The 22,652-nt window shown below is 40.2% G+C and overlaps 1 protein-coding gene across 4 annotated transcripts in view; it reads right to left on the reverse strand.

Moving 5' to 3' along the window:
• The window catches only part of UBAP2 (ubiquitin associated protein 2), a 151,004-nt gene that overhangs the window by 82,897 nt on the left and 45,455 nt on the right, over nucleotides 1-22,652 (reverse strand). For 2 of the 4 annotated variants that reach the window (XM_071580539.1, XM_071580538.1), the window contains exons 7-16: nucleotides 22,560-22,614; nucleotides 21,285-21,388; nucleotides 14,356-14,408; nucleotides 8,398-8,465; nucleotides 7,158-7,347; nucleotides 6,318-6,525; nucleotides 4,606-4,880; nucleotides 3,309-3,481; nucleotides 2,030-2,237; nucleotides 796-835 (exon numbers count right to left, since the gene is read on the reverse strand). In XM_071580539.1, the coding sequence (XP_071436640.1) occupies nucleotides 796-835; nucleotides 2,030-2,237; nucleotides 3,309-3,481; nucleotides 4,606-4,880; nucleotides 6,318-6,525; nucleotides 7,158-7,347; nucleotides 8,398-8,465; nucleotides 14,356-14,408; nucleotides 21,285-21,388; nucleotides 22,560-22,614 (1,374 nt within the window). Of the gene's footprint in view, nucleotides 1-795; nucleotides 836-2,029; nucleotides 2,238-3,302; nucleotides 3,482-4,605; nucleotides 4,881-6,317; nucleotides 6,526-7,157; nucleotides 7,348-8,397; nucleotides 8,466-14,355; nucleotides 14,409-21,284; nucleotides 21,389-22,559; nucleotides 22,615-22,652 lie in introns of all 4 variants that reach the window. The other 2 variants (XM_071580537.1, XM_071580536.1) reach the window with 1 other exon arrangement.

The following is a 22,652-nucleotide window of genomic DNA, read 5'->3' on the forward strand; positions in this document are numbered from 1 at the left end:
CTCCCATTGATGACCTAGCTGAAGAGATGTTCAAGAGGAGCTTAGACCTAAAATTGAGGTGTTGGAATTCCAAAAGATGTGAATTCACACTGGTGTCCTTAAAAACTTCACAGAGCAGCCCATACAGGTCAGAAGAGTGAATGCCATACTTAAAATTATTTTAACTCCAGAAGAGAGTTAGGGGTAGGGGTGTCACAGGTCAATACTACACTAGAAACAGGCCAAGATGGAGAAACAGTAACACCTGTACCAGAGTCAGTACTGAGGTTTTGTTCCAAGGCATCCAGGCACCCAGCAGAGGGAATGTGTTTGCCACCCTTATTCCCCACGGGCTTCTAAGAGGGCACAGGCAGCACTACACCCAGAGAGAGGGGCACTCAAAGAAAGTGACTTGGTCTCATTACAGCTAAATCCTATTCACAGCTTTCCAACTGAGAGCTGGCAGAACACCTAAGAAATTCTATATTAATGTTTAATTTCATGTTTTTATTTTATATTAAATAATTTCTGGAAAGAAAATTCAAAAAGGAAAAGCAGCAGCAAAGCAGCTTCTCTAGTTCTGAGGCTGTTTAGGTTTGTAGATTTAATACAGCTGCTTTCATACTTCAATTTTCGTCACGAAGGAAGCAGTATATTCTATGCAAGCACAAGGTAAACTCAAATAGGTCAGCCATAAATCAGTCATGGAAAACAATGTAAAACCTTAAACCCAATGTCACTGTTATTCTTGTGTGCCCAGCAAGTAGTAAGAAAAGATCAGAAAGTCCTGTGCACAACCAAGCTTTGTAAACTTACTGTCAAGAGTTGCCTGTGTTCTAACACCGCTGTGCCCATTCTGTAAACGAAGGAGAAATGAATAAATCATCTTAAAGCTACATTGAATTTTCAGACTGAATCACACATCGAACATGCTTCATGCAAAATTCTATATCCAATTCTAAACTGGACGACAAGGCAGAAAATTAAATTTTTATTGCCTTTAACAAAACCACAGAATAAAGTTGTCTCAAGTGCAAGGTGTCCTGACATACAGAACCCCATACACTGCCCATAATACACCCATCAGCAGCAGATCTTCCCATGTACTGCATATGACATAAACTTCAGGTTCACACCGATATGAAAGAAAGAATTGCATCAACACATAGGAAATGGTTGTGCTTTTGATCTAATGCAACTCACAATTTTAACTATCCAAGTTACACAGAGACGCCAATTTTTTTCCATTGAAAGATAAGACTTGAGAAGCACCAGTTGTTTTTTGGATAACGCTGGAGGACAGAAGTGGATACTCTATGCTTGATCCTCACCAGTACATACGAGCTAGTGCAGAAGACAAGTGTGACTGAGCCAACACATAACAAAGGCCAGAAGTAAATAAACTTACAAACTCCCACAAGTTCCTTAAACATTTAACAAATTCAGTTCTTTTAAAGCAAACCTACATTCCATACACAGGGAGAGAAGGTGTTTTTGAATCTCCCAAGAGAGATTCTCTCTGTCCTGTATAAGACCTCTCCTTATGTTTATTAAATTAACACATGAAATTAAATCCCACTGGTGTTTAAATACAACAGAAAAGTAATGTTGGAGAGGCAAAAAAAAGTTGGGGATCCAATTGCTACATACCATATACAGTTAATAAATAATATGCCTTTGGACAGAAACTGTCAAGTCATGGCAAAATACCATGACTAATATTTACACAGAGGTAGTTCCATTTTTAAAGCTAAGCTTCAGGGAAGGAAACTCAGGTAGAATCTTACATGTTATTAAAAAAAACAACAAGAAAGGTCAAAAGACAATTTAAGATGACAAAACCCATAAAATCAGAGGTTCTTATATCCCAAATACAGTACTGCCAAAAACAACTACACACTAGGAGAAGCAAAAACAAGTAAGTGGCTGGGCTTGGGAATCAAAAATACCACCTGGCTTGGTTAAAACTTTAACACACTTGGGTAGTGCAAGCCCAGCACAGGTAAGAGCACCTCCCCTTTGCCAAGATGCTGTTTGTGAAGGGACTCACCGTGACTGCAGCCGCGGTTGGCTCCGAGGGAGCCATGGAGCTTTGGTACGGTATCCTGCTGTGCACAGGAGTCTGCTCATAGCAGGAGGTTGTTACTGGGCTACTGCTCTGGGATGAGCAGGTCAGGCTGGAAGAGCTGATGGCAGAGGTTGTGTAGGTGGACTCCTGTACTGTATTGGATATTGGCAAAGAGGTATTCAAAGGATCACTGGAAAAAGTAAAAATTATTTATCATCTTGGTAAGTATCTCAAATTAGTGAAGGTATCAGGTCCTATACAGTTATCCAGAACTACCTTAAACATGCACACAAATCTACGTTATTTGTACCAGACAATGTAATAATGAAAAAAAAAACAAACATTGCTTTGGTCCCCACTAATCACTGCTTCAAATAATCAGCTACACTAAGCACCATTCACCTTCCTCATTCCAGCCCAACCAAAACAAAGGTTTACAGAGGAGCACTTTTTGGTTACATTATTTCCATCTTCTCAAAGGATAAATTAATAATCTCTCTTTTTTAAACAAGCCAATTGATGAAGTCTGGTATATAATGAGAAACACACAGTCTCTTTACATTAGAATTCTAATGTTGCAGAATGAACTGCATAAAAGAGAATGAAAATACTTAAAAACATGCAGGAATGTTTTACTTTCCAAATGGTTTAAATCAAGTATAAAACTAGAACTTAATATGAAAGTTTATTTTGTTAATATTTCTGAATTAACTTCAAGAGGCTTTTAACTGATGCCAATCTTGGGATGAATAAGGGTGAAATATGGGTTACTGGTACATTGGCACTTATCAGTGGCTATTTTAACATTTCAGTAAGAGCTCTGGCATTCTGACAGACTGGCTTCTGTTCTCATCCCACAGGGCCACCAGACCTGTAATGTGGTGCCAAACTAGTAACACACATATATAGTACAAAAGTCAACTCTCCTGAACCAAACAGATTAAAAAATGGTTTGTGAGGCACAAACCCTCAAACAAACCTGAAAATCAGAGCAATTAAACATGAGAAAGCACTTTTATAAAGGGTAGCTTATTATAAGGTTATATTCATGTCATCTCCAGCTTTGCATCCACCTATAAGGGAGATTTTGATTATCATTAGAGAATAAATTTCTCATTTTAAAATGCAATCCACAGAAAACACTTAGCCTTACAATTCATCATATCTTCCCCTTCCATTACACTGTAACTGTGTCTTGATGTTTTTGGCACAAACTTGGCCCCCTCAAGAAGACAAATGCAGGAGGGGAACTCACACATACTTCACAGATTTTGAGTATAAGCTATTGTTGGTCGCCTGGCTGGTATTCTCACTGCTTGAAGTTGATCCAAACTCTGGGAGTGTTGGCTCTGATCCAAACTCAAGAGCTCCAAACTGAACATTTAACCCTGTCACATCTGCTGATCCAGGCATCTCCACTGCAGAGGCTGGAATCTTAAAGAAAGAAAAACAGCCATAATTTCTATGCATGCACTATCTGTATTAAATACACCAGTAACTGACACTCTCTCCTCTCTTTAGGTATAATCCTCTCCAGTTACTGCCCCAGCCTGTGCTGCTAATTAGAACTGTGACAACAGTTTATATCACACAAATTAACAACATCCCTCTAACCTGGAATTAATTAACTGATTCTGCCCTGATCTGGAGCTGAAAGAGCAAACCATACTATTCTACAGTATCTAAGTGTCATCTGTGTATGCCCCTCCCCTCAGCCAATGTTCACATTGTGGCTACCAAGTCACTTCAGAAATCACTCAGCAACAGTCATTTTCCACAGAGAGCAACCAGATGTGTGCTTAGAAAAGACATCACCACTGTATTTTGGACCTAATGACTACTCAGCTCAGGATTTCCTGCTTTATAAACATGAAGTATACCAAGGTCTTTGCAATTCATATACAATACATACAGAAGAGAATCACTGAACCATTTAGGCTGGAAAAGACAATCATGGAAATTGAGTCCTACTAATAAACCCAGCACTGCCAAGTCCTACACTGTGACCGTAAGCAACATATCTTCACATCTTTCAAACAGTTCTAGGGATGGTGACTCCACCACTTCCCTAGGGAGCCTGCTCCAGGTGCTTGACAATCCTCTCAGAGGTAACATTTTTCCTAATATCCAATCTCAGTCTCCCTCAGTGCAACTTGAGGACATTTCTTCTTGTCCTACCACTTGTTACCTGGGAGAAGAGACTGACCCCCACCTGGCTACAGCCTCCTTTCAGGTGGTTGTAGAGAGTGATAAGGTCCCTCCCAGCCTCTTTTTCTCCAGGATAAAACACCCCTAGTTCCCTCTGCTGCTCCTTGTAGGACTTGTGCTGCTGACCCTTCTCCAGCTCTCTTGCCCTTCTCTGGACACACTCTAGCACCTCAATGTCTTTTCTTGTCATGAGCAGTCCAGAGCAGGACACAGGATTTGAAGTGTGGCCTCCCCAGTGCCCAGTAGAGGTGGACAGTCACTGTCCTGGTCCCACTGGCCACACCTGTACTGCTGACACGAGTTTTTAGGTTTTCACATTTGCTGAGGACAAGTCACCACTCCATACCCACCTTGGATGCTGGAGTTATCCTCCGTTTTGGTGGTTTTATCTGTTTCTGCTGCGTTTGGTGGACAGTCACTGCCTGGTTATCCATGGATATAGCGGGAAGCTGCAGCATTTTGCTGACAGCTGTAGAGGTGTCTACTGGTGATGGCTCTCGCAGTTTAACCTGGGAGGAGGACGACTCCAGCCCAGGAGGAGGAACAGGAACCACCTGCATTTGCTGTTGCTGTCGCTGGGTTAGCTGGCTCAGAACTGGGGATGGCTCAGGTTGGGATTTAAAGTCTGGTCAGTGTTGGGAAAAAGAAATATCAAAATTAAAGCATTGAACTCTGCTCTTCACTATTCTGCTCTTTATGGAAGAATCTGAGTGACCTGACACACTCGACAATTAAGATTTTATAGTATGTGCAAGTCTCCTTCAGACATCACTTGAGTTTCATATAGAAAATTACCACTGTAACAACAAGGACAATGCTTGATGCCCTCTCCTTTAAACAAACAGCTGTGGGCAAGCACTACTTCATTTTTTTTAAATAAAAACAAATCTATCTACACAGTCCCAACAGTCATCAAAAACTGTCATGGATTGCTTTAATCAAACACTGTAAGTTTTACTGTAATTAACTGTGCTGATAAAATACAATTACTTCCAAGGGGTAAAAAGTGGCATTTCTGAGGTACTGTGAAATAGGATTCCCTGCTCCTACAAAGGAGAAGATTTTCAAAACAAATAGAAAGTCATCTACCATCTCATGATGGCTGAAAGTCCAAGAGATGCTGGACTTCGAAAGGTTTTTCCCAAGCCTTCCCCTTTCATATTTTTCCAATGCTGAGAGCCATGAAGTGGCCCAGAGTACTGGTCAATAACCATAAGAGACCTGCAGCATTTGCAGTGTGCAGCTTTTTTTTATTCAGTTGGCAAAGTCCATCAGAAAGCAACTTAAAATGTACAGAAACATTTTTTTTTCAGAATTTCTGCATGTCAAAGATAGTAATTGCTACCAAGTTGGTTGATTATCTATACATAAACATATACACATACACATGAGAGATAGAAGAGCTACTCTCCTCACAGTGACAATACTGCCAGGAACAACACTGCAGAAACCAAGCTCTGTCATTTTCATTGTTTCTTACAATTTTACTAAATTACATGAAAAATTCATACAATTATGAACAGACAAAACAAGTAACCTGAATCATTCTCAGCACACTAAGGAAAAAACACTGAGACACAATGTGCATTATGAAGAAATTACACAGTATCATTCAGAATTCATGTATAATGGTTAGAAGAGAAAATTCTGTGGGGAAAAACCCCAAAACACGATACAACTTCACCCTCAGCTAGAAGCAGCATGTGTACAATGAAAATAAGTCTGTCCCAGCATTTGTTGAAAAAAAGTCACAACAAAGTTCCACTTAAAATATTCAAGCACACTAAATCAAAGATGTCATCACATAGAAGGCTCAATAACTTCAAAGATGTAATGACATTTATGGACAGGTTTAAGCCTATCAAAACCTAGAGTGTGATATACTTGTGATGTCTGTTACCAGCAAGTAACTGTAATTCTTAGAGTGTTGTGAGTAATTGTATTACTAGATTACATTTTTGAGAAAAAGTCTTCCATTAAAGCCATTTTAAATTCCAATTGGCATTAAGACAACTTATGTGCTACTAGAGAAAGAGAGAAAAAGCTTTGTCAAAGCACTTACCAAACTGACTGAGGACTGAGGACTGACTAATAGGTGGTTTTAGATCCCAGGATGATGCAGCAGCTGTGCTAGTGGTGGCAGAGCTATTGTTTTGAGAGGTGAACTGACCCAAGCCTGGAGATTTCAACTGGTCCAAGATTTGGGAACTGGTAGAGTTTGCCAGTTTAGAGGATCTGAGCTCTCCAAAGCCAGAACAAAGAACTGCAGACTACCAAAGACAAAAACAGAAGAGGGGAAGGAGTGGAGTTAATTTTTTAATTACTAGTTGAAACATTATTACAGGGTCAGTGACTACAGCAGCTGCAATTTGGCAGCAACTAAAATCTCCTCAGACTTAGATTAGTAACAAATGACCCATAAAAACTGCCACCAGTGCAACTGCAATACTACTGATTTACTTGGACCCATGCACCTTAAATTAGCATATATTTACTAATAGCCCAAGTGATTTTCAGAGAATAGATGCCCAATTTCACCCCCTCACAACTGACTCAGCAATAGGCATGCCACCACAAAAAGCAGTCAAATCTGTGCTTGGAAACAACACATTGGCTTTCTGGCCTACAACTCCTCACCATAAACAAATTATTTTATGCTGCATCACCAAGCAGTAAACACATCTGCTCTCTAATCAAAAACTAATACAACAACTAATTAGCAAAATGAAAAAAGTAATCTTTTTTTTTCAGGGGGCATTACATGGAAGGAAAAGAATTCTTCATTTGCAACCTGAATTTTACAAATACTTGAACACCTCAATAAATGACCAGCACTGGAAAAGTTGTTTAACCTGAAACATTTACTTATGAACAATATTTAGAAAGCGTAAGATAATTTTACCAGACTTTGAGGAGAGTAAGAGTTTACAGCACTGGAGCTGCCAGTTCCTGATGCCATCTGGGTTCTGTGCTGAGAATTTGTGAATACCAAGGCTTGGCCAAAGGTCTGAGGCTGGGGAGCCTCAAAAGCGTTGCCTTCTGTCTCTTGGGTAGATGTCACTGGTTTCTGAAGCAGTGCTACCAGATCAATGCTGTAAAACAAAGCAAAATTTGGCCATAAACATGATCATTAAACTGCAGTGACACTGAAGAAAGCATTAACAATACTAAAGCTGCCACACCAAAACCAGAATTATTCATATTCTTATCAGATGCTGCTTGTCTGCCATACAAAAGAGACAGAAGAGAGTTTTTTGACAGCAAGAAACAAAGACAAAAACCCCACCCCTACCTGAGTCAAAAAACCAAAATATTTTCTAACATCATTAGAGGGATATCCACTGGAAGAATAGAAAAACAAGCATATGAGCATATTACCTTCAAAAAGTACAGAAATATAAAATGCAGACACCATGTCTTGTGCAAATCACATCCCTATTACGTGGAAAATTTTGCTGCAGCACAGCAGTTTCAGGATGTTGGGGACCATCAGCCTATTTAGTTGTCAGATCTCACACTAACCAACTACCAAAGCCTTCATCACACAACTTTAACCTGCTCTGCAGGAACCAGAGGCTGCTGCAGGCAACTGATTCCACACTGTCACCAGCCAGGCATCTGGAGACAAAAGCAAGCAAAGGAAGGCAGTAATTGATATATTTCTGGTTCTTGATCCTAACTCTTTATCATCAGTAAAGACCTATAATTGTGATGTTTACCAGGAAATTCACCTTCTTACCAATGTGAGCTTTCACGTGAACACATTTGTTCAGCACTATGTTCTGAACACTTCCTGCACCTACAAGGGGAGACTTTCCATATTCTGGACACCAAAGCCAGAGCTTCCTTTTCAACAGCAGAAGACTTTTCCTCCAGCTACACTTGTTCCTGCCAGGAAGCAGCCCTCATGCAGAAGGTGTATTACACTCACCGATTTGTTAATTTTGTCTCCACTTCCATAATCAAGAACAGTAACTCAGGAACCCAATCAACAATTTGCAAGCAAGGCTTTTGCAATTTTGAGATGAATTTGACCCATCTGTGACCAAGGTTTAAGTCAATATTTTATGTGTGCAAGCTAACACTGTCTAATCAAGTGGAAGGTTTTTAAAGTACAGGGAAAATGTGAAAGCAGAGCTTACCTTTGCCCAGGAGTCACATGATTCTCAGCTGGAACAGAGGAAGCAGTGAAGACTTTTGTTTCAGAAAGCTGAAAAAGAGAGGGGGTCAGTAAAAGGGGCAGGTATTTTAATCGTACACGTATTTACACTTCCCTGCTGAAACATCTGCAGAAATTCCATCTTGGTCATGCACTTTCAAGATAAAAATAAAGCCAAATTACCATTACAAACAGCTACACTGCAGCTCTGCTTAAAACGGCAAATACAGGTAGTTAAACTTGCAAAGTCTTCTCCACAGAATCAAGCACCAGTTTAATTAAAGTTATAGGAAATTTGACCTACTGAAAACACAGGCTGACAACAGCACACCTGTGTAACTACATCAGTTTGGGAAACAGCTTAGCTGAAAAACACACATGACAAAGTAATTAACATGACAGATGGTCTATCATCAGTGCACAGGCATAACTTAGGACTCTGTAGAGCAGCTCTGATAAACTCTGCCACAGGAGGCCAATGCACTGCACTGCTCCCACTCCTTCCATGCATTCTAGTGTCCCCCACTTCAGCTCCAACACCACCAGAGGTAGGTCCTGGTGCACTCAGTGAACCAGCACTTGTGGTTCCTCCTTGGCAATAACATCTTTAACTGACTGCCCTGAGAGTGCAAGTTTGAAAACAACGGAACAAGGACCATGTAATTGCTTACACTGACATAACAAGTCAGACCACCCACAGAAAACTCAAGTTTTCACCATGCTGCTACAATAAATACTTGCCCAGTTACTGAGGGAGTGAAGATGGCTGGTTGGGGTTTTGGGGAGGAAAAAGGAGTGGGTTTGATTTGTAAGAGTTAGGGTTTTTTGCTGTGTGGCTGGGTTCTTTAATACCTTTTGTTGCTTCAAAAGCAGTAAGCAGCTACAACTTCCTAGGGGTAATTTGTTTCTATTGGCAGGAGTATTTGTAAACCAGAATACATCTTAAGCGAGTACAAGTTAGGTTTAGCATGACAGAGGTATGTATGTATATATAATGTTTATGTTTTACATTTAATTTGCACAAACCCAGCCTTAATTTCTTTGGTGTAGTCTTGTCTTTAGAATGAAGAATACCTGACTTACTCTGACACACACAAGGCCACCTTTAGACTGTGCAGTTTGACTTCAGCTCTTCCAGGAAATGATGCATTTTTAATTGCACACACCACTGGCAGCCCAGTTTAAGGGACATCATGGGCATGAGCCAATTTCATCTGCAACCCCACAGGCAGCTCTGTGTAAAGCATGTGTATCCCTGAACATGGACATCTGACAGGGATTGTCCCTGTTCATTTACAAAGGGCTGAGAGCAATCACCACTCAGAGGCCAAGAACAAATGTTTCACTGACCCACTAACACTGAACACACAAGGTCACAAAGAAATTAGTACCACTACAGTCGCCACCTACATTTCTTTCCCCTCCCTTGCTGCCAATGCAACACACTTTAATTCTCCATTTCTGGAACACAACTCTGTCTTGAGTATACTGCCAGCCCACAACATCATGTACTGACCAAAACAAAGTAGATCCAGCTTAAGCATACTTCCAGTTAAAAAGGCTGTTCCTCTATTGTTCAGCCCTTTCCCCATCATATGTGTTACTTCAGAACTCTGCCTTCTGTGGCGTTATGAGACTCCTGCATTATATGGCTCTAGGAGGTCAGCTAATGGCATGAGCAACAGCCATTGCTCTGCAATTCCTTGGGTCAATATTAAATTCCTCATCATGTCAATGGTTTCTTACACTCACACAACCAGGGATAAGACCAACTGTGGATAAAACATTGATGAGTCACAAAAAAGAAGCAAATTAAGGAGTCTGAGGATGTTTGTGACAACACAAAAGCATGCTGGATGTGAGAGAGGAAACGTTCCCTACAAGAGAACCAGCTGCAAACACACCTGTCCAGCTGCCAGCTCAGCTGCACTGAGACTCACAGCACACTCTGCAGCAAACTCACTGCCACAAGCTCCAATTAAACACTTAATTCCTAACTCTGCTGGTATTACAGCATTTGTCACAACACATACTTTGTGCAGCAGCCTCTGAAAAGTTTTATTACCAATGTATTTAGCATTTCTCAGCTCCAGACCAAGCCATTATGCTCACTGTACACTACACTCACAAATCTTTCAGTGAGGTTCTGGAATATGCCCAGAATTGAATGAACAGTCGTGAACCATTGGCCAGTGTTGGCCTCACAAGAGTATCTCCTCCATCTGCAGTGAAATGTCTGTGCTTTCCAGCTCCTGTCCCTGTGATAAAATCACTGTCCAATCACCAGACAATATATTTAACAACTAGCTACCAGCTCCTGTGGTAGAAGAGCAGGAAATGGTGAGGAGAATAGGAAAATATGCTCCAGCATCCTCATAGAAATTCAACCAAATTAGAAATAACAAAACCTTACTACTGTTTTGATATGATATACTGAAGTTACAAAAGTTAAAACAAGTTCACATGCTGCTTCCTGATAAACACTCCCATCAAAATACACTCTTCCTCTTTTTTCTTTTCTGTTTTGTTTAAAGTTTTGCTGTTGTTTCAAATAAAAACCAAGATTACTAATACTGTACAGAAAATGTTCACCTTCATCCACTTTCCAGCAACTGCTCTGTATTCTATTTCTCTTCTTTGGATAACTTCCATAGTTAAACTTTCTACAGCCAGGAAAATATCATCACAATTTTAAGAGGAAAACCCAGAGACATTTACAGTATCTCAGCATTTGTTTGGTCCTTCACTGTCCATGCCCTGAATATTCCTTTAACAAAATACAACTCCTACTTTCACTGCAAGCAGTTTCCACTCTATTTAGTAGCGCGCTGAAAATTTATTATACTTGCTCAATACTACTGAAGATAAACACCAGACAGGACTATCAGATCACAAAGATCTAGTTCTTCTCAGGCCAAGCAATGTTAAATTTCACTCACCTGCTCACAACTTGTATGTGACTAGAGAACACCACATTTAAACAGAAATATTCTTCAGAAAAACACCTGGTCTTTCCCTGCACACAGCAAAGGTCTCAGATTCCTTGGTTCATTTAATTACTAGTCATGCTGCTGAATTGTTTGTTACAATTGCTTGTTACAGTTGTTTATGCACTTAAATGTGTGGATACATTTTCCAGCCACAGGTTCAATACTGTGCTTTTGGTAGAATAAAGCCAGAGCCCATTATATGTTCCTAAAGTAAACTTTTCATATTCAGTAAAATAAAAATATCCCTCTCAAGGACCTCTTCTGCCACTAGGTGGTTTTCAGGTATTATAAACAAATTTTATTCTGTGAAAGCAGTGAAAAATCGGATGCAGTACATCAGAATCAAATTCAGGTGTAATAAAAATCAAGAATGATCAAGAGACAGGGGAGAGTGCCTACAGGCAAAAAGACTACACGGGGGCTTTTTGACACAGCATCAGCCCTTTAAGAAATCACACTCAGCTGTTTTCATTATCCCCCAGAATCCTGAAAACTTTTCAGTTGCTGCTTTCCAGCCCCTTGCTCTGAAGGTGTGTCTTTACTGCTATAAAACAAATGGGCACTATGTTATATTAAAGTATTTTTCATTTGAACAGGTCAAACCTTGCAGAGGTCCAAATTTCTCTGCACACCTGGCTGACTTTTAAATGCTATTCCAACAATTCCTGGATTTTCCACACAGCAATGGCTTTATTTTTACTTCCATTGCCAGAGGTAGTAGTGGCATTTGGCCCAGGGCTGGAATTTTTTAACAGCCCACCCCTAGAAAAGCCCACATTCAATAAGGGTCCCCCTGCAAAACATTCTTTTGCCAAAATCTGCAAGGCAGATTTCAATCCACCTAATGCATTTTATGATAAAGGGAATTATTCTTAGAATACAAGACACAGACCAAACGCCTTACAAGGACACATTCCCTTTACAGTTAACTCAGTTTACTTAAAGACCAAGATCAGGCTGATTTGAAGGCAAACTATTCCCATAAAACTACACTTAAAGGCACAAGCTGAATTCTTACACTTTTTTTTAAAATCAAATTGATCTATTTTTTCCTTTTTGCATATTTTGAGCTACTGTATCTACAGCTTGACAATTCATTCACTCTTCCTGAGTATCAGCACATGAACCACTCCCTCCTGGGTTACAGGGATCTTCCCAGGACTAACAAAAATTAACCATGGGCTAGAGAGTTCAATATTCAGGTGTGAATTATTCAGCTATAATTACTAGTTTAAAAAAAACATCTATCCCTACCAAGTCAGGATTGCTCAACACCCCTCCCATACCACACATCTTGGGTTGTACCAGCACCAAACAGGGGTGAGAACAGGCCATCAGTTTCAACCATCCTGAGCCCTGGGTTTACCCCCAGCACATATTGCAGAAATGGAGGATAAGTTTAAAAATACATCAGTTTTTGATGGCATTAACCTGATGCCTAAAGGGGTTTTTGATTTTTTGATTTTTTCATTTTTATAGATTTTAGAAGTACTTGTAACAAGTAAAATAGATTTAGTGTGCTAATATTTCTAACAACTTCATGTCAATGTTTATACATGTCAACCTCTGCCACATATCAGTAGCTTCAAGGTAGAAAACAAGAATATCAGAAAGACCTGCAGAATGAGACATAAACATGAGCCAACAACCTTGGGTTTAAGAACACTGGAAAAGCTCCAAGAGCCCTATGAAGACTGATGAAGAGAAAGTTGCACCAATCCCTGACTCAAATCCTGAGAGCGTGGAAAAGGGGTGGGACCGGGGCGGGAAAAAAGGCTGAACTGGAGATGTGTAAAGTAATGATTAGATGGATCACACTATAAAAGCCATGGAAATTAGTGCTTGGACAGGTGCGTGTCGATACGTACTCCTGTGGGCTCCAGGCCTGATATTAAAAGACTTTCACTTTTTATCTTAGCCCACACTAACTTGGCTCAAAGTCCTGCTTTGTTGGGGTCTCTCACAGCATCAACTGAATACAGAAAATCTAGGAATTTTAGAGTTTCTGCCAATATTTTTTCAAAAGACACACCCCTCTCATTGGGTAAGGATGGATTTGTAGTATCTGTTTCATGAAACCTTCCCAGATTTCTATGGATAACACTAACATGGTACCCTATGGAGAAGGCAAAAGGGATGATTTCTGAGACAATCTCTCACTCTTCTGAAAGCAAATTTGAAATAATGGGTGTTCCTATAAAAGACAGAAAACTTTAAGAGCTTCTCCTTCCCATATTCCTTGACACTCCTTTGTTTTCTGAACTGCTTAAGCTTTAATACAACAACTGAAAACTTAAAATCACAAATGCACTTTCCACGTGACAATCACAAATGCCAAAGCACATCTCACCTGACAAAGAACAATAACCAAAACTGTGGTAATACTTTAGACAATACATCATGATGAAACAACAGGAATTAAGCAATCAAGTATTAACTTCAGCATACTACTAGCTCCTTTTTTTTAGTATTATGAACAGCAAGTGGACTAAGTGAAACAATTACAGAGATTTTAAACAAAAAGCATCACATGAGAAATTTTAAGTGGACAGTAAGTTTCAGCATTCAGTTACATAAAAGGCTTGTGATAATATGACTTTACATCTCAGTACAAGTAGGGAGAAGTACAAGTAGGGAGAAATATACAGTCACCATCTATCAGCAGTGGGCAGTGGAGAACTGCAACTCACAAATAATTAATTCAGAATAAAACCTGAATTTTTGTAATCTATGTACCATCCACCCAGCAAAATCCATGTATATTTCTTGATACAATTTTATTTAATAAATAAGCTTATCTGAATTTTTGTATTTTAGACAAATTACAGCAAGAAACATAGTAAGGAATACCACTGCATGCCTACAGAAAAGTATAGTTTAGTTTTTGGAAACAACACAGAAACTCTGAAGAGAGTAGATCATAAGTGGTGTATCCTACAAGGTGTACTTACATCTTCATTCCAGTCTTCTGCTGTCCATTCTTCTATTGAGTTTTTCCATGCTCCTATGGTAATTGGGGAAGGAAAGAAAACAGGTACAAGTTAAAAGCACAGCACTGTGTTTAACCCTTCTGCTTTATAAGCAATCCTGTTTTCAATATCAGTGGAACACTAAAAAAGGAGACAGTGGTTGGAAACATTTGGAACAGAGTCAAAACCTCCAGAAAACTGGTCTGGAGACCCATTTTGGGAGGGAAACATCCCCACTTCCTCATACCCCATTCTTTAATTTCTGATTTCAGGAATTTCTTAGCCACTGTGGTACCAGACCTAAGTCTTTGATTAATCCCTAACACTGGAACAACTTCCTCCTGTGTGCCCAGCAGCAGTGAGAGGTTACTCAGCCATCCCACAGCATCTCCCAGTTTAGGCACAAACTCAAACAGAGCCTGAACAAAACCACTGGCTCCAACATCCACAACACTACTTGTAACACATTCGATTTCAAGACCCAAGCTATGCCTCTGGAGACTCCTTTCCAACCTTTTAACTCACTCCTCAGAGCAGAACCCCAATCTCTCACCCTGAGAGAGCAATGTTATTTTAAAACATACATAATTCTTACAATGGCAGCAGAAAGTCTGCAGGTTTCCACTGTAGCTACAAACGCTTCTTCCTGTAACTTATGGCAGGGTTTATTTGGAAAACACTGGAGGACAGCATGCAGTCCACGGCATGCAGAAATGAGAACGGAGAAGGAATGATCCTATCTATGGATGAAAAATCCTGATCCCTTCCACAGGAAACAGCAGGCACAGGCATGCAAGAGCAATACAGGGACTGAAGGCCTTGCCACCAGTGAAGGCACAGGCAGCGTTATCCCAGCAACAACCGGAGCCCTTGTTTGAACTACACAACCACGAGCAATGAAAACACCAGCACCAAAGTTACTACCACCATTATCACCCTGGATCAAGCACAAAAGCAAAGGAACTGCTGCTTCAATCACCTCCTGTCACTTAACCGGGAACCCTCTGAGACACATTAATCCAGAAACAAGCCCACCCCAAAACCAGCATCAAATCCACCTTGTACTAATGCCAGCACTGCATCAGTGCTTCCTTCTGTACACCACAAAACACAAGTGGGTTTGGCAGAAGGTCGAATGTCCCTAACCCAGTGAGGAGAGCAGGCCTGCAATGAAGTGACACGTGGTGGGGAGAAGAGTGGGTTTATACCTTGGAATCCAACATTATTTGGCAGGTCCTGAGCAAGGTAACATCTGCTCTGTGTTGGCTGTGTGGAGCAATACAGAGTCACCTGAAACATCCTCTGCTCACATTTTAGCAACCCTAGCCAGGATGTTGTTACACGCTGCAAATAATAACCACAAAACTACTACAATGTCTCAGATTTCCAGACTAGTCCACATATTTCTACAGAAATTTTCAAAAGGAGGAAAAGCAGCAGTTTTTGGAGAAACAGATGATTTTCTTTCCCTTCCACAGACCAGCACAGAATCCCTTCGCTTGACATTTCTTCTTTTAAGAAATAGTCCTGCTCTGTGCCCTGCTTGTATTTATCTCTCACCAGTAAGTCAAGACAAAACTTTGTGCTGGTATCAGAACTAACAACAGAGCTTGGGGTCTGATAAAATAAACAGAAAAAGAGCTCAGACAAACCAAGGTCAAGTCTTGAGGATTGCCCAGCACCTTTGGAATGACAAACCTGTTTGGATTAATACTTGACATGTTCTCCTGATGTTCAATTTAAACATTTATCTGTTGCTCCTACTTACAAACACACTTCTGAGCATTTACTCTTTTTAAATTCTGAGTACAACCCTTCACCTTTTTATTAGTTTACCCAAGCTGACAAGTTTATTACTGACATTTATTAACACTCTTCCATCCCAACTCAATCCTTCCTCAGTTATTTCACTGCTCTTCTCTGCATTAAATCCAGTTTGTTAATGTTTTTCTCCTATTGAGGGGATTTCTAAGTCAGATTTTGCCACAGGCACATCAATTTCCTTTTAGTGCAAAATCCACATTGCCATTTTTGATACTCCATATCCTCTTCCCAGCCTTTCCCCCAAGCCTTGGAGAGCATCACAATTCAAGGGTTCTCCATTTTGCACCAGTTTTCAAGGATCCTCGTCACACCAACTTCAGTCTAGATGGCTCTCTGTGACTTTGTTGTTTCTCACTGTAACAAGTTCAGTTTTAAAAGTTATAAACCCCAAAAAAAGTATACATTTTTTTTGTAAGACTCCAGTTATTTGCCTCCAATTCCTCTCTTTCTGTCGCACTACTTTTTTTTCCTTTCTTTGAATAATCAGATATTGATTTTAGCCTAAAAATAAACTTATCTTGGTCAATGCCAACCTTGTGTACTAATTCTTTCCTTCTGGATTACATTTGCATTCTAGGAAGACATGAAGGTTCCTTCTGACTTTCACAGATCTACCAAAAAACTCCCAAAAAACCCAATTAAAAATCCCCACAACACCAAAAACCCAAACACCAACTTCCTCGTAATTCCCAAGCAACACAATTCCATTCCTCCCTCTTGACAGTTACACTATAATTTATTTTTTATTTCTTGTCATTTTTCCGTTTTGGAGACATTTAAGGCTGCTCATGAATAAGGTAACAAAGGAAGTTTTCTCGTGAAACTCATGAAACTGTCACAGCAGAGGCATCAGTAAATTACCAGAACACAATGCCATTTTACAACCCACTTTGAGAAGGAGGATCTCCAACATAACTTATTTATAAAAACTGCTGTGATTTGCACTCAGGATCTCCCTGTACATTACAAAAAAGGTAAGAGATGAATCAGTCTGTTAAGGCTTAATCCTTTCTGGATGAGGGCTGGCCATTTTCTTTCTGCTCACCTCTCCCATCTCTTCACCTTTCATCTGTACATTATTTCTATAAAAATAAGGATGCAGGAAAACAGAAGCTGTATTATTTGGAATACAATTAGGCTTAAACATTATGAACTATTAAAGATTTGCCCTTTACTCTGTATTTCAACCAAAACCACTAAGTCTCACCCCCACAAAACCTGCTAGCTTTTCTACTGGATTACACAATGATGCACTTAAAACACCCTTTTACTCAAGCTACTGCAATTCTTCTGGCAACAACTCAGGGCATGAGGTTCTAGCACACTTATAGAGCACATATGATGGGAACATAAACTTTGTATTTAATAAAAGTGTGGATATTGATCACTTCCCAGCATTAGCTAAATTAGTTATTTGCTTGCCTTAGCAAATAACTCAGAATCTACATTTATATTTACACAGTGTCTTCAGAAAACATTTTGATAAGCAAATTGGGGTTTTTTCTCCGGGTAGTTGCCCAGCAGCTGTCCCACTACATCCTCTTTAATGTAACTGCAGATGAAAGACAATACTTTCCTAAGTAACTGGTTAGTATGAACTGATACTGTTTCTTTTTTGATGAAATAAGATCTGGGACTGGGTAATGAGGAATAAAGAGAGGTATTTTCCACTCTGCTCTTCCTCTGCCTAAACTCTTACCTGGCACCCATTAAAACCACTTAAAGCTTTATGGATTTCCACACATTCAAAACTCCCACATTCAAATCTTTAGTACCTCTACACTGGGAACTTAATTAGGTCTGTTGATTTGTAGCTCACATAAATCCACTGTAAATTCGGGGGGGGCGGAAATTGAAAACTAATATTTGGGATTGACAAGACAAGTCAAATTTTGTGCAACCTACTTCCAGCCCCATAATTTGTTTCCCATTCCTTCCCCCTCACCACTGCTTCCATCTTCCTTCCCAGACTCTCTTCTGCTTTAAAATTACTACCCCAGCTACAGCCTCCCCTAAAAGCCCTCAAGATGCCTTCCATCACAAGTGCTTCCCACTAGGACAAAACTAAATTACTCAATTTTAAAGCCTCTTTTTTTCATGAGATTCCTTTTGGCCCAGGGACTTCTTTTAGACATTTTCAGACTTTGTGTAAAGACACAACACTGTAAAATAAAATACTCTTCAGAGAGACAATTTTGTTTTGTTAGTTATGGTGCCTTTTTCATCTGCATTGAAAGTAAATTAAGTAAGTAAATTAAGACTAGCAACAAAAAGAACAGTCACACTTAACTAGTTTACTAGTTACTAGTTTACTTTACATTTCCACCAACCAAGTAATTTTGTGGGAACTTCCCACACTGACATTCACTCATTCATATCCCCAAGAATCATGAATCTGACAAGGCCAGGGAAAATTCCCAAATGCCTTCTCACACCTTCTTCTCCATACCAAGCCCCCCCAGATTTCTGTGTGTGCCTTAAGGTGTCTTACTGAAGTTCAGTTTGGTTCCCAGTGACACACTGTCCTAGTTCAGCAAGCGTGGACCAGTTTATCACTGTGTGGGTGTGACCAAAGCTGTGTGTTCTACACTCTCTAAGTCATTTCCCATGAACTGTTAACAATGGACCATTTGCAGCAGCTGCCCAGGGCACACACGACCCCTCAGGCTGGGAGCTGGGTGTGAAAGACACCTGTGAGATAAGAGCTGTGATAACTCTCCTCCAGGGAGTCGTTGGCACCTCCACACCCAGCCTGAGGTGTCATGTCTGCTAATGGGCCAGCAATGATTTCAAATACCTCACAACTCACAGAGTCAGATCATTCATTGTGGAACTCCCTGCCCTGGGGGAGGTACTGGGCGGTCCCACCTGAACCTGAGCATATATAATCTGGGAGTTTGGGGACTTCTGGGACCACTCATCAGATCCAGAGGAGGACCAGAATCTCAACAGGAAGAGAACACCACTCTTCACCAAACTGTGACCATCCTCTGCACTAACAGGTTTTTCACTTCCTTTTACTTTGGACTTGGGGGAACCACATGAAGCTCAGCACAGGAGCCACTGAACACCACTGTGTTTGTGCCCCAAGGGGGCTGGGCTATACTTCTCATTTTGTGGGTTAAAACCATTTTCTCTTTGTGCCATTGCATTCATTGTAATATTGTTTTATTAAATTGTAACTCTGACTTATGATCTCTTTTGTGTTGGGTTTGTTTGTCCTGCCAGTTTACCTTTAAACCAGCACACACACTGACAGCAAAAACATTCTCAGCATCCCAGCAGAACTTCCACATATCAGCTAGAACTCTGAACTGCCACCAATGACTTTGCTTAGCAGCACACCCCTCAGGCAGACACACTCACACTCTTACAGGGATCTGTTTACCCAACCAAGCTACTCTTATTCCTAGCAGAGTTCTTCCACTACTGAAGACTGAGGAGGCACCTACAAGGAACAGAGCTTGCCATGAGAGAGGTACATGAAGACTTCTCTGAGTTAGTAGGGAGGGTCATAAAACATTTGAGCTTACTTTGGAAGTTGTGTGTAAGCCCCAACCATACAGCTGCTATCATTAGTAACAAACCAGTCATACTATCCCTTTGTTCCAGTCTCCTCATGCCTTTCCTGTAGCTCTTCGTTCTTTAGCTAGTTAACCTTTCTGCTTCTGCAATGCTTGTGACAACATACCCTGCTCCTCACTACCAGATAGCAAACAATGACATAACAATTCCAAGAGGAATTCTCAAGACATTAGGTGTCCTCCTTACTTGAAAAACTAACACCAGTTAAAATAAAAGGTGTGTTTCTATTTGCGCTACAGGACCAAGTAATTTCCAAAGTAATTCCTTGGAAAGATGCCATATTTGGCAAGTGTTCCCATTAATAACCATTAATATGCTCAAGGCCACTCTCCCACATTGGATCAGAAGGCACTCAGAGTGACAAGACAGCTCTAAATAAGCCCTCCTGAACTCTGAGCCTGTCATTATCTTCTTTGGTTAAGTGGAAAATGGTTTATTTGAAGTTCAGAAAGCTGCACCTCAAGCAGTTCACAGCAGAGCTCAAGAGTGCACTGGTCTCCAGGATCTCCTTCCATGCTTGGCACAGGTGTTGATGTAAAATCACCTGAGTGGGCTTCAGCAATGAACAGATCAGAAGAATTACCCACTGCTGCAGTTAAAAAAAAATTCTCTCACTCACTGGTTCTCAAGTACAGACAAAAACACACATAAATTTCTTCATCTGACACAGGATTTCTTTTGTCTTCATCTCCTGTCACAGAACATAGGAAGCAGCAAGGTATCCTATTTTCTCAATCACAGATAAGCAGGCCATCCACCTCACTTCTGAATCACCACAAGACCACTGCTCAGTGGTTCCTTTCCAAACAATGTCTGTCTCTTGCCTTTAGCTGGGAGTGTGTACTTCTCACTTGAAACTTCATATAGCTCCCTCTGACTTCAGGCACACCAATGGGTTTTTGGCTTCCATTCAAGTGCCTTTTATTTAGTTAATAATTCTCTGCACAAATGGCAGGCCTGGAACTCTCCTCCATCCCAGAGACTCACATCCTTACACTTCTGCATTGTACCAGTGGGGTTTTCAAAGCCATCCCAGTGTCACTGAGTGAATTAATCTACAAACTGTTTTTCTTTTCTTTTTCTTCTTAGATATTCATACCCTATTACCTAAGGCCTGTGGACCAATCAGTTCTATTAGCACTTAACACTCCTTAACTACATAAGGTGAGATCTTAAGCAGTATTAAGATACCTAAACAGTTCTTCACATACAAGGTTCTTCAATGACACTTCAAATGCCTTTGTCTCTCAAGGGTTTGTGAGCACTGTAAAAAAAAACAACTGAGAAATGTCTTCCCTTCATTCTTACAAGAGAGACACTCAGCCTACAGGATGCACTCTGCACATCAGCAGAAGTTAAACTATAAAAATGAACCAATATCTGTGTCACAAGAGACGAATTCATGTTTTCAGAAGTTAACGGAACACTAGTAGAATGGTTATTTTAGTTGCAATTTGCTACAGGTCTTCATTTCAATCCTTCCACTTCTTGAAGCATCTTACCAGTTCCATCATCTGCATCATTCTGACCAGTCTCCCAAATCTCTGATTTTGTCCCAAAGCCATCAGTGGCAGAAGACTCCGTATAGTCTGCCGGGTTAAATGTCCTAGAGTTTTAAAAGTTAAGAAATGGAAGAGAACACATGGGTCATTCAATGAGCACAAGGGTCATTGTTTTAGCTGAAGTTGTACTAGATTTAACATCTCAATTTCCACATAATTTATCCTGACAGCTTTCATTTCAAAAAATTTTTCTTCTATGAGCAGACAGAGATAAAAAAGGGAGAAAAGAGAAAAGGAGAAAAAAAGTGAGGAGACTGGAAAACAAAATTCCTGTAGATAAACTGAAGAAATTCCTGAAAAAGCAGTTAACAGCACACCTACCCCTCCCACAAAGCATTAATTTACACAGACTATGGTAAGACCCTCTCTGCTGGTAAGTTCTGAAGCAGGTGGCTGACTGACAAGTAACCAGTGCCATGTCCTTTCAGAGCACCAGACCTGCCCAGGACAGGAGTCAGAACATCAGTAAGATTATTTCAAAGTGCTCTTCTGACACCAATGCCAAATATTTAGATGCAACTAAAAGGTGAAAAAAGGATTATTGAAGAAAAACCTCTTTTCAGTTTCTTCACCTACGAGTGTGAACAAGAAGGATTATCAGTGAAGCAGAAAAAGCCTTCTGTTCATCATGACATCACTGATGCTACACGAAGTGTCATTAAAAGCAAGCACTGAGTGAAAGCAGTGGAGGCTTCACTTCTACAAAGCAACTTATTCCAATAAAATTGAGATGAAATTTTTAAGCTACTGAGTAACTTCTTCTGATCCATCTGTTTTAAGGTCCATGTATGTCCAACGGATAATGCATGAAACCTCAAAAACAGGAGGAAGTTCAGAATTGCTACTTTCTAGTTTTACAGAACTTGCACATTCTACTTTACACTGAAATTAATCTGTTTGAATAAGACTATTTGCCCAACACAACTTTCAGCCTCCAAGGCACTATGTGGCTGGTACTGATAGCAGGTACAGTTCTCCAAGTTTCAGACATTAACATTGGGTAAACACACATTAAGTCTGTAAAGGTATGCCTAGCTAGAAATATTGGTTCAAGACAAAAATGTTCCTTTCATCATGTAAGATATTTGTCAATTCTTGAATCCATATTGGTTTATCAGACATACAGCAATTTTCATACATACAGTGGCAACATTTAATATTGCCACTGACATTGATCCTTGCCAAAATCTGTGCTCTGCATGTTTCTTTTCTTACCCCATGCCTTGGGTTGAAAACCTCCCCGCTCCTCTCCCTCTGCCACGTCCAAACCCTAGGAGAGAAAACACCATTTAACAGCAACAGCAGAGG

The sequence above is a fragment of the Pithys albifrons genome, chromosome Z (genome assembly GCF_047495875.1).
Source record: "Pithys albifrons albifrons isolate INPA30051 chromosome Z, PitAlb_v1, whole genome shotgun sequence".
NCBI lineage: Eukaryota > Metazoa > Chordata > Aves > Passeriformes > Thamnophilidae > Pithys > Pithys albifrons.